Here is a 13,733-nt window from a genome sequence, read left to right on the forward strand (position 1 = left end):
ACAATTAACGTGCTTAGTACAGTGGCATGCTTAAATATGAGCTTTTTTAAATTTTATTTAATTTAAATCCATAATCACATTGCACATGATATTTCTACATGCAAGAATAACATTGGCTTATGTGATATGTCCACTATAACGAGGTTTTTTACTTTTTAAAACATTCCAAAAGTAGAGAATCTACATCATATTCATTCATTCCGTTATTTTCAGCAAATACACATTTGACAGTTCATCATTATTTTTATCATTAAAACTTATGTGGCTTATGTTTCATTGCCTTGGTCGATCCATACATTTTAGCTTTACCAAAGAATATTTCTCATTGTATGTACTCCAAATAATATTTATGGGACTTATTTATATACGCAATAGCAATGTATAAATTAATATTCAATATGGTTAATGTGGCACGCTATTGATGTTGAATGCTTTATGTATATGTTTTGTTTGAAATGGTATTGCCATTGTTGTATTTTTACTAAACAAATTGCAATCAATTAAATTATTATTGTAAAAATAATAAATGTATTTAATTTTATGGATACAAATTATTTATAAAACAGGTCGTCGTGAATGCGTTGGTTCAAGCTATACCGTCCATCTTCAACGTGCTGCTGGTTTGTTTGATATTCTGGCTAATATTTGCAATCATGGGGGTGCAATTATTTGCTGGCAAATACTTCAAGGTAATTGCCTTTGTTTTTCAAAACTATCAAAATCCGTTGATTTAACTTCCCCGTTATTTCAGTGTGTGGATAAAAATAAAACTACATTACCTCACGAAATTATACCGGATGTAAATGCTTGCAAAGCCGAAAACTATTCATGGGAAAATTCACCAATGAACTTCGATCATGTAGGTAAAGCATATTTGTGTCTATTTCAAGTAGCCACATTCAAAGGATGGATACAAATAATGAACGATGCTATTGATTCTAGAGACGTAAGTTTTGTAATAGACTTATATAAAACATGTTGTAAACAATTTAAAACTACATTTTTTTCTATGATTAAATGCTCAGGTCGGTAAACAGCCTATACGGGAAACGAATATCTACATGTATCTGTACTTTGTGTTCTTTATTATCTTTGGGTCATTCTTCACGTTGAATCTATTCATTGGTGTTATAATTGACAACTTCAATGAACAGAAAAAGAAAGCTGGTGGATCGCTAGAAATGTTCATGACAGAGGATCAGAAAAAGTACTATAATGCAATGAAAAAAATGGGTTCGAAGAAACCTCTAAAGGCAATTCCTCGTCCAAGGGTTAGTGTTTTCAGAAACGTTTGTTTGTGTTTGGAGCACTAATTTATTTTTTATTTTCCATTCTTTCCAGTGGCGGCCTCAAGCAATAGTTTTTGAAATAGTGACGAACAAAAAGTTTGACATGATTATCATGTTGTTCATCGGATTCAATATGTTAACTATGACACTGGACCACTACAAACAATCAGAAACTTTTAGTGCTGTTTTGGATTACTTGAATATGATATTCATCTGCATATTCAGCAGCGAATGTTTAATGAAGATTTTTGCACTTCGTTATCATTACTTTATCGAGCCATGGAATTTGTTTGATTTTGTTGTCGTCATTCTTTCGATTTTGGGTAAGAGTATTAGTTTCATGTAAACAATGTGAGCTACAACATCTTCTTTTGTTAAACAACATCTTTTTTTGTTTCTTTCAGGCCTTGTTCTAAGTGATATCATTGAAAAATATTTTGTATCTCCCACACTTCTACGAGTCGTGCGAGTGGCAAAAGTGGGCCGAGTATTGCGTTTGGTTAAAGGAGCCAAGGGTATCCGAACGTTGCTGTTTGCATTAGCCATGTCGCTACCTGCACTATTTAACATCTGCTTGTTACTCTTTTTGGTGATGTTTATATTTGCCATTTTTGGAATGTCATTCTTCATGCACGTCAAAGATAAGAGTGGCTTAGATGACGTGTACAATTTTAAAACGTTTGGCCAGAGCATGATTTTACTATTTCAGGTTAGTTTTCTCTTTTTATTTAAGCTGTGAATTTTATACTAAATATCTGTAACTGGATCACATCAATTTCAGATGTCAACCTCGGCTGGGTGGGATGGTGTTTTAGATGGTATTATCAATGAAGAAGACTGTCTTCCACCAGACAATGATAAGGGCTATCCGGGAAATTGTGGTTCATCAACAATTGGCATAACGTACTTATTGGCGTATCTTGTAATAAGTTTCCTTATCGTTATTAACATGTACATTGCTGTTATCCTCGAAAACTACTCGCAAGCTACGGAAGATGTTCAAGAAGGCTTAACTGACGACGATTATGATATGTACTACGAAATATGGCAGCAATTCGATCCTGACGGTACACAATACGTTCGATATGATCAGCTGTCAGACTTTTGGATGTGCTGGAACCGCCTCTACAGATTCATAAACCAAATCGTTATAAGATTATTTCGATGGATATTCCGATATGCCGTGGAGATATGATGTTCTGTGTCGATATTCTAGATGCACTAACGAAAGATTTTTTTGCTAGAAAAGGAAATCCTATAGAAGAAACAGCCGAATTAGGTGAAGTTCAACAACGCCCAGACGAAGTTGGTTACGAACCAGTATCATCAACACTTTGGAGGCAGCGTGAAGAGTACTGTGCTCGACTGATACAACATGCGTGGAAACGCTATAAACAGCGTCACGGAGGCGGAACAGACGCTTCAGGAGATGATCTTGAAATAGATGCCTGTGATAACGGTTGTGGTGGTGGTAATGGCAATGAAAATGATGATAGTGGAGATGGTGCAACAGGTAGTGGTGACAACGGAAGTCAGCATGGTGGTGGCAGCATAAGTGGCGGAGGAGGAACTCCTGGTGGTGGTAAAAGTAAAGGAATTATTGGCAGTACTCAGGCTAACATAGGCATAGTGGATAGTAATATATCACCAAAGGAATCACCGGATAGCATCGGCGATCCCCAAGGTCGTCAGACGGCCGTTCTTGTGGAGAGCGACGGATTTGTAACGAAAAACGGTCACCGTGTCGTCATACACTCTCGATCTCCCAGCATAACATCGCGAACGGCAGATGTCTGAGCCAGGTCTCGCCCCCCTCTCTCGGATTCAGATTCCGAAGCACGGCAGAAATAATATTTGAAATGACATGCAATGTAAGGTTTAAGCATTCAAAGAACATCAACAGACTCTCTTAAACGCATGCTATCTTATGTAAATGTAAAAAGTCATTCAAAAAACAAAATGGCATGAAACACCTCGTTCTATACAATGGAAAAGAGAATCCCAAGAGAAAAAAGGTTGTTTTGCTGGTGCTGAAACACTCTAGCACAATCATTCAGACAGTGAACGTTATAACATAATATAAGCATGGAATCTATCATAGCAGCAAAGGGCGCCTATCAAAAAATAATTATTATGGAAAAGAACCAATCATTCCTTTGTCGCTAAATCCCTTGACACAGATATTAAGTCCATAGCCAACAATAATCTCGCTCTTTTTCATCAAATTTATAGCGCAAGCAACTTACATGAAACGCGGAACAGATTTAAAAAAAAATCAATACAAACATTTGTTTATGTTACAAATTATTCAATGATCTTACAATAGACACTTTTTATAGATACTTTGAGCCAATTGGTCTCATTTGCCTCTTACAATTCACACATAAACCAAACAACAACGTACACTTATTATTATTGTTTTATTGCAATATAAACATAGCTTGGTTGATCAAAAATGCCTTCGTTTGACTGAGTTTGTCAAACCTGCTTTCTGAAAGGTATTTTGTCTTAATATTACTTCTTTTTAGCACTAGTAAAGGTCCCATCACATTGAGGAATATGGAATAGAATTATTACGTCATAACGCTTTTCACAGCTTTAATCTCAGCCAAAAATTAATTGCTCCTGGCCAATGTAGATTCTGTCAAGACAGTGGCGGATTTAGGGTATCGGGGGCCCTGGGCGGTAAGACGAGATGAGGCCCCCTGTAAATGGTAAATGGTTAGCGGGAGTGGGGTGCAAAGGAATCGCCAGCGTCAGCACTCCAACGTACATCCTTCCGGGGCCCTTGTCGCTAGTACTCTGTAGTGTGCAGTATGTATAAAAGTGGACAGACTAGCGATTTACGGGGCCCTTAAATTGGCAGGGCCCCAGACGACCGCCTAGTATGCCTACCGTTAGATCCGCCGCTGTGTCAAGAAGGAAAATCAGCACTCTCAAAGTGTACAACGGTGGTTTCTTGAGTAAGAAACACATAAACCAGGTATGAGAGTTTCTTCCCAAAACTAATTCAACACAAACAGCCGTACTGGCGAACTCGTTCGACGAGAAACATTCGTCGCTCATGAGTGGACAGGGTTGTACCACTAGGTTGGCCAGTACAAAATCTATACGATTTTCTAATTTTTGATCTAGAGGGCTATGAAATGAGTGAAAATGAGCGTCGCGGCGAACGTTCCCAGGAACGAACGAGTTCGCCGGTATGGCTGAAAATAGTTATTTACATGAATCACAACCAATAACAGAAAGACATGTTTTACATAAAATTCCGTTCCATTATTCCGAGTGTGTTTCTACATTTGCGGAGCAGATTTTTCTGTCAAATGAGATCAGCGACAGATAAATTCCGAAATTATTCCTGTAATGTAATTGGGCTTTTAAGTATACTCATAAGTGCGTATGCTTGTGTAAAGTAAAACTTAATTTCATGAAAATTTTCATCTAAACCTTGTGAAACCCTTATCAACAATAGAACAAAAAATAAGGATGCAATAATACATTTTTAGCACAATTTCAAATGAAATAAACCGATTTATTTAGACGAACCAACTATATTATCATCTTTTTTTTATTTGCCGCAACAACTGTTGTCGGTGAACGCCAGCCGAATAAATTATAAGCATAGCTGTATTTGATTGATTAATGTACTAGTCAGTCAGTCCTGCCTATGGGGAGCTCGGTCGATTCCATTATATGGTCGATAATGGGCATGTTCTGAGGTTTTAATTTGTATGTATCTGATATTCCAATTATATTTTATTTTTCGTTGAATATAAACTCACTGAATTATAGTCGAGCAATTAATGCAAATGATTTACATTAGCAGTTAAAATTATATGTTAAGAATATCAAATCTACATAAATTCAATTTTTTTGTTAATTTCTACTCGGTAAATCTGTGTGTGTTTTCCACTGTTACAAATAAATGAATGTTGCTTACCTATGTAAGCAGAAACTTTATGATTTAAGCCGAATTAAATCCGCAATTCAAGGATAATATCCTACGGCCTTACGCTACTGTGGAGGAATCATTTAAAAAACAAATTTTCCATGACCAATAGAGAATTGTATGAAACCTGTGAGTAATGATTTGTACTCCTTATGCTATGTTATTTTAAACAAAACCAGCCAAATTAAATATGCCAATATTAATTGAAACACATTCACATGCGCATCTAACCATCAAAATGCAACTACGTCAAACGAAATCTGTCTCACACTAGCAAAGCAAAATCAAGCTTGGCCAATTTCATTGTTAATATGTTTCTGCGTGCAATCAAAAAGCCACCAACAAAGAGGAATGAGAGATATAAATGATTTTGGAAAATATTAAAATAAGGCATAATCATTTATATCGAAGTGCAAATAAACAAAAATCAAATGCGAGGGGTCGGGGCGAGCCTTTAAATGTAATGTTTATAATTATTGAAATTAAATAGAAATAAATTATACCTACTCTTATACACTAAAATAACATTCCAACATAAGATCACCGGTTCATAATCAAAAACGGACATTTCAACAACATGGACAGAACCTACAAAATATAATGCTTTTAACATTAACGAATATTGCCAGCATATGAACGTCCGTAACATTACAATGCGATTGGTTCTTGCTAAAGAGTGGCAAGAAAAGTAGATAAATCAAAGAAAACTTAAAATATAGAAATAGTTTCAAAAGGAGAACATAATTAATGAATAAATAGAAAAAAAAACAAAGCCAAGGTTTGTCCAAGTTCCGTTGTGAACATATTTTTATTATTTTTGAGCCGGAAGCAATTTACTTAGTATCTAGACGATACGAAGTATTAAAAGGAGCTTCATGTAACGAAACTGCTAACGAGTATGCAAGAATAAAACGCAAGTGTTATGAAACTCTATCGATGAGTGGCAAGAGGTAAATGCTTGAATAGAAGCATTATAGGCAGCAGAAGTTAATCAAAAGGCTTATATATCAATCATTTTTAGACAAAAACAACCTCTGAATAATGAGATAACACAAAATGCAAATGAAAGCAACTGAATGGTTGATAAGCTTGGTAAATCAGCGTTACACGCATACGCACCAACAAACAAACAAAAAAGCAAACAACGTCGTAAGGTTGCTATATCTTAACACGATATTTCTTTATATGTTATAGGTTCTCTTTTTACTGATTGCTTCATCAGAATGCTTTTGTGATATTTAATAAAAACTAAGACATAGGGAAGAAAACACACAAATGCTTTTGGTAGTGTCGTTTCCGACTTGGTACGGATAACAAACAGAACGGATTAGCCTTCTGCAGTCGTTTATAAAGTGTATTAACTATAGCCTAAGCCGGTTTTAAACATTGGAAATCGCTCCTTATAATTAACATCCCAATTTTATAGATTCACATGCATCGTTATAGTTTGTAACAAAATATTACGTATGAAACACTGCCACAGACATGCATTCGCTCACTTTACAGCACCTAAAGCTTATCTCTTACCATATCGTTGAAGCATAGCGATTTTCGAGATTATTTTTACTGTTAAATTAAATTTGAAATACTTGAATGTTTTTTTTTCAAATCATAATCCTTATATCGCTTCCATAAATTCAAACATATATACTACTAACAATGCTCACTACATTGTGAATTACGATTACATGAATAGCTGTGCAAAGAGATCGTTAGAATGTTTATGTCGTTCTTTTAAACATATTCTGTTCTTTCAAATATTTTGTCAAGGGTATTATGCTTTTACATTGAAACCATCAAACAAGAAAAATAATAGAGACAAAGGGTAATCCTGTAGCTAGGTACAACTTCGCTTGTTAAAAATTGAATGTTGGTGAGTGTATAATTGCCATTCATCAAATACTTTACGTAAACACTTCGAGTACATTAACTTCGTAACTTCGAGTACATTAAAGAGAACGCCCACCAACACAGGTACTGCAAAACATGGGTCGCAACACAAACATATACCAAAGATTAAAAATCAATCTCTTACAAATTCATGCAATCCCAGTGGTATGAAAAAGGCAAAATAAACTTTTAACAGCTTCGGTTGTCAAGACATGAACAGGCAAGAAATTGATGGAAATAAGCTATTAAAAATTTCACATAATCAACATTAACTTACCCTTAGTCATGCAATAGTGATGGATCATACGATTCATTTCACGATCCGACCTGGAGTCGGGTACGAGTCTGTCGGAATCGATTCCGACCCGTGGGTGCAGGGGTAGACCAAGGTCGGAGTCGGAATCAAATCCGACCCGAGGGTGCCGCGAGTTCGAGGCGGTCCTAATGTTCAGAGGTGGCAGAAAGCATACGCGATTCCAACCCGTTGGTACAGCGATTTCGGGTCAGATCGGGTCAAAGCAGGTTCAATACTACTCGGGTCAAAGTGCGCACCCAAGGGTCGGACTGAACCTACCTTGGTCGGATCCGACCCGAACGGCGCGAAGTCGCTTATGCTCTTGCACCTAACGGAATCGTTGCACCTATTGAACTTACTTTTACCTTTCGGGTCGACCCGTGCAGCTCCTGTTTGCTTACGGATGGCTTTGACCAGGTAGCTTCGAGTCGACCCGCCCGTCACTAAGGCACAAGTGTTCTAGCATAAACATTCCTTTACAAAATCACATATGCAAACATATTTCCACAAGTCAGACATAAATGTTCAATACGGATTGCTGTTAAGACCATACAAAACAAAACATTAATAGCGATTCAAAGTAAACCAATAGCACATATTACAGATGCTTTCTAATTTACGTTCACACAGCCTATATCTTTGCTGAAGAATCTTTCCGTTCCACCAGAAACAAGTGTCGAAAAAATTCCCCATTTTACGTTAACACATCACGAATCTTTGTCGGAAACAAACATCGTAATTTTATAAAATATTTTGTAACATCGCCGGTTTTTTAAGTAAACCATAATATTCCACCGTTAGGACACTTTGACCTTGGAAATCGAAAAAGCAATCGAAAAATCAAGTTTAAATACGAAAACACAGAATTATTCGCTCCACCTGTTAAAATATCGCCATAAGAGACAATTGCTATCTATCCAGCGATAGATAGCTAAGATAGCTCGAAAAAGATTTACCGAAGTTTACTTAACTACCCCTGTTAAAAGTGTGTTTAGTAGATTTTTTTTTAGAAAAATATGGGTAGTGTAAACGTCCTTATAACTATGTTTTGTTTTATTATATGCCTCAATAAATTATTACATTATTATTACAATTTCATAAAAAATAAGGAGCAACAATCTGTTAACAGTAAATCTATCGATTTGTTTTACTTTTACATCTTTCTTAACAAAATATCGTGAGAGGTCCGTGAAACAACCCATCTTGTATGGAATAAAAAATGTTCGCTTGAAGGGGTAGGGATAATCTCATCCCAAAAATAGTATGATGAAACGAGAAACAATTTCGATGTAACAAATTCGGATACAAAAACAGCAAAACGCTAAACAAGTGAAGATAATAAAAGCGTGAACATGAAAGAAGCCACTTAGCTAGAATTAATAATACAGGTAATGTTTTCGTAAAATTGCGCATATTGTCGATTTGCTCACTGTCTATTTGTTAGCGCTAGAGCTGAACGTGCATACATACTTGTGCTTTTGTAATACTTGAAAATATCCGATTTTCTGTCTTACGGGAATTTAAATTCGAAACCAAATTCGAAGGACTAAATTGACTCGCAACAAGTGAAAAATAGATAGATTTAAAAACACAACAACAGAAGCTATTGAATCAAGTGTATATCTTAAATTTAAAAATAATTAAATAAATTGGTATGAGAAATAAACCACGATAAAAACTTCAGGTTTAAAAAAAATCACGCTCTCAAACAATGGACATTTCAATAAGTTAAATTATGCGGGGAATAGATCTAACAACGATTCACGCCGAGAACTAGTTACTTTATTGTAAAAAACCGGCAAGAACCACAAAACGTAGAAGTAACTGGATTAACCCAGTAAACGTTTAAAAACACCAGGCGCGCTTTTAGCTGTACTTAATCACCTTTAATAATCAAGATAAATTGTGACACAAACAAAATTATTGCACTCGCATGCTTTCGCATCAGCAATGTACAGCATTTAAAAGCAAAAACAATAATTGTGGCATGAATAAATAGGAGAAAAAAACGTGAAACATATGAAGCCATAATACAGAAGTTCATTTACCACAGATATATTGTATTGAGGGAGAAAAGTCCCACATGTCCAAAAACAAACAACAATTTCAGTGCCTTTTCAAAAATAAATGTGCAAGAAATAAAATTCCAAAGTCGAGCCATGACATTACAAGGATTCAATTTGAAACAAACGGTATGAATCGAAAGAATGGACAAGTATTCGCTTATATCTAAAGTGCAAGAAACAAGAACATTCTATCGCGAAATATATAACTGGGACTGGAATGTTTTTAATCACGTATGATTTCTCTAAAGATCCATAAATGAAGGTAATATGCATAGTTGAACAAACATTACGAATCGATATTAGAGATGAGAAGGACTCAATACAGCAACAAAAACAAACCAATGTAAAATAATCATAATCACGCCTCCTCTGTTATACATCAGCTTCTTTGTTATTGTAATAAACCCGATACGCGAAAGGAAACCAAAGAAACAAACTTTATAAACATTCTTCAAGTTATCAGTTGCGTTGGTAAGCTTTTTATGTAGCACATTGTCATTTTTTAAGCAGAGGATAGTTTTTCTTTAATGTATTGTTAAACCTGTTTTTAATCACCAGCTATAAGTTTTAAAAATATTTATTTTATTTCAAGACCCTTTAGAACTACTAGACATTGAAGTATTATTATAAGAGCCAGTCCACATGATTTTCTAAGCAATTGCTACGGCTAAAAGCTACCTAGGTATAAAAGATTTTGTCCAGCAGGGGTGGATGCAGTGATTCTTTCTAGTATAGACTAAGAAGGAATTGTATTTGCGTATGCCAAATGGAAGCAAATATTTCAATAGCTTACAGCTTAAACGCATTACTGAAAATTAAGCTTGCTAATTGAAGTAGCGATAAATGACGAAGTAATTAACAAGATAATCTATTCAATCGAACTCGACCAAGTTCACTCGTTCTAGCCATATTATGTACAATCAAGAGAAATGTGAACGCCACTTCAAGCGAACATTTATTGCAGATGGAAAAAAGACATAACTGTTGCAACAAAATGATTGAAAGCAATCGAATTATACAGAAAACACTACAGAAAAAAATGACATGCAGAAATGAAGATACAAACAAAACATATAAAAGAACTGTGAACGGAATAATAACGAAGAACTATGAACAAATGGTGAAAAAAACAATAGTTTGGAAATCTCACACATTATGCTTTGTGATAAAAAATATCACCAGAATATCTTAAAAAGCACCAGCACACTGTGTTACGAAATTTCTTGTTTATTTATGTGACGTCATTACTTAAATAAAACTTGTTATGAATTTATTGTAATTAATGATGAAATATCCAATTATCAGCTACTTCATTTCTGGTGTTATTAATTAAACTGTTTGCAAAAGTTGTTTTCAGTTATAGTACAAAGTATAAGAAGAATCAATATACACAGCTACTTCCCCAGCTATGAGTATTACTTCTACTTACCATTGCTTATAGAGAGAGCCTACCTGTTTCGAAAAATCAGTAATGATATGCTAAAAACAAGTGCCATTTTTAATATAATTCATAATAGTTTGTATTCATAACATTATATTGCTTATGTTTCAATAGCTTATCATTGTCCCCTTGTCCGAATCGATTTTGGAATAAGCTAGTTGAATGTACCTAGATCGCCTTTTGGTTTTGTACAACGTGTTGGAGATTATGGAAAAAAGAGATAACCGATATCAAGAATTAGTCAAATAGGCTTTTTTTTATTTATTCAAAATCTGTGACATAACTATGAATTGTAACAGCACGGAATATTTCGTGACCATTTTTCTTCTATAAAATTCTGCAACACATGTCATAACAATACGAAATGTGTCCATGGCATAAAATGTGTACAAGAACTGCACACGCTACAATAAATGTAGCAGGGATCGTTTTGTAAATGGTGTATACATCCTTTGCACTTGTACTGGAAATGTTTAAAAGTATACTATATTCCCCACTTCTAAACATATCACAGCTAAAGCAATGTTCTTTTTCTTACTTACATTGGAATAGATCGATTTCATAATTCCTTTGAAGTAAAAGTCCTGGTTGAAAACTGTTCACGAAACAATTCCGAGGTCAAATTCTATGTCTTCCCAATAGAATTTGGCTTCACTGCTAAGATTCATTGAACTATTTTTTAAAAATAATTTTCTACTTGATAATTTGTATGCAAAAAGTCTGTCAGACCCAGGTTTAAAATTTTTATTGCGAAGCGTATTTGATAGATCATTTTTTGTTTTTTAACATATATGTATCAAAAGTTCTCTAATATGTTAACTTGATGCTATTTGACTTTTTGTTTATATATTTCCCGAAATATTGTTTTAACATAATGTATCATGAACTCAAATCTATACTTGGAATAGTTCAATAGTTAGATAATGTCAGCAATTTTGTCATTCTGAATCCCTACTATTTTTTTCTACTTTTTTAAGTAAGTGTCGTTATTTATTTGTAAACAACATCTCAACTCCCGTTGTTTCATTGAATTATTTTATTTAAAGGGTTCCGGTCTGCCTTTACCTATTTTCAAACCCAGTTTTAAGTTAAAAAACAAACTTCAAAGTTAAAATTTAAATACAAAAACCAGAAGGCAAAACCAAAACTAGATTAAGGTACATTTTTAGTGATCACCAAACAAATACCCTGTTAAATTTCATGTCATAGTGAATTTTCCTTCCCCTGCATCTATCAAAACATCACATGTACAACATGAAACATTTGTTTTCAAGGTGTTAATATATAGCTTTTTTTCGAAACATCATTACACCATATCTCATTTTTAATTAGAAAACTGCACCAAAATTGGTCTACTCTACCAGTTATGAAGCTAATAGCAATATATTATGTAACATATTTTACTATGTTCTGTAGGCATGTTACATCCCATTACATAGCTTACATCTTTTTATTAAAATCTGAAAGTAATGCGATTTTTCTCTTTTATTGATAGCAATACTTGCAAGTCTCAAGATTCCATCAAAAACATAAATTCACAAGAACAAATCCTACAAATTCACATAAACAACAATTTCACATAGAACAACATGAACTGTCTCATAAATCTGTAAAGTATTTTGGGAAACAGTAACAAAACAGACCGCTAATGAAAACGATGATGCTACTGTATGAGCGATGAAAACACAACAAAAGATTATAGATTTATTATCCATTATGATTATTGTAAAAGAAAAAAGTTGTTGAAGTTTGTACAAATAAAATAAATGATAAAATATAGAACTTGACTGCTTTAGAAATTGTGTTTCGATTGATGTGTTCTATAGAATCGTCTAGAAATTTTCACATTTTTCTTATATTGGCCCCTCAATCTTCTTGAAAGTTGAAATTTCAGCCTGTCCGTGAAAAAGTATTCATCATCTGGGTTGTTTCCATTTGACAGTTACGTTATGCCATATTAAATTTTACCATTTGTCAACAAACAAATGTGTATTTTAAAATCATGTGAATAGTTTGAAATGGATTATAGTACAGTAGAACGTCGATTATCCGGGCAGTTCGGGACCGGAGGTTGCCGTTTTATCGATTTCTATGGAAAATGATCCAAGAAAACGTTCCGTTCGTGTACCATCTGCCTCGGCCGCTGGTCCACTTCCGGAGTTTCGCACCCCTCCAGCAACAAAACTTCAATCGCCTCCGCAACCACGACATTACGACAACATCACAGACACCCCAATCGCTGTTGCAACCACACAGTAGTTGTGATCTGCTACCACACCTTGCCCTAAATGACAACGGCTCCTCCGAAACCGTAACTGAAAACGGCCTATACGACTCAGCAAGTACGATCGCTTCAACACTCACATCGCCCGCAGCCTCAGCACGCAACCCTCGTACGTCTTTGCCGGTGTGCCACCATATCGGCACTCACCATCTCGCCGGCACTTCCATCACCAACGTAACAACACATATACTGCCTGCGCTTTCGCACTCAATAGAGTCGCCCGTATCCATATACTACCAAAATGTACGTGAAATGCGTCCGGTAAGATTCGTTTGTCAGTATCAGAATCTTAACTTGATGTAATTGTATTGACAGAATCATGGTCATTAATGAGAGTCTACCATCCGCACTTTTCTTCGCCGTCCACCGTTTCTTCCATCCTTTGAAAGCCCCGTAGACCTCCTGTGACTCGAATTACTATGCATTTGCTTACAACTCATGAATACCCTCGTGTATGTTGCGGTTATTTTCCTTCCACCCGAGCTTAGACAAAATGAACACACTTTGGGGGAAATCCAC

At 35.1% G+C, this 13,733-nt stretch overlaps 1 protein-coding gene across 1 annotated transcript in view; it reads left to right on the forward strand.

The window, feature by feature from the left end:
- LOC120896949 (sodium channel protein para) overlaps positions 1-12,725 on the forward strand; it is a 96,171-nt gene extending 83,446 nt beyond the window's left edge. Inside the window, 7 exon segments of the mRNA XM_040301489.1 lie at positions 567-689; positions 752-946; positions 1,026-1,271; positions 1,342-1,612; positions 1,694-1,998; positions 2,071-2,392; positions 2,395-12,725. Coding sequence (XP_040157423.1) covers positions 567-689; positions 752-946; positions 1,026-1,271; positions 1,342-1,612; positions 1,694-1,998; positions 2,071-2,392; positions 2,395-3,086 — 2,154 coding nt within the window. The 3' untranslated portion in view covers positions 3,087-12,725.
- Positions 12,726-13,733: the final 1,008 nt, after the last annotated feature.

Source organism: Anopheles arabiensis, chromosome 2 (assembly GCF_016920715.1).
Source record: "Anopheles arabiensis isolate DONGOLA chromosome 2, AaraD3, whole genome shotgun sequence".
Classification (NCBI taxonomy): domain Eukaryota; kingdom Metazoa; phylum Arthropoda; class Insecta; order Diptera; family Culicidae; genus Anopheles; species Anopheles arabiensis.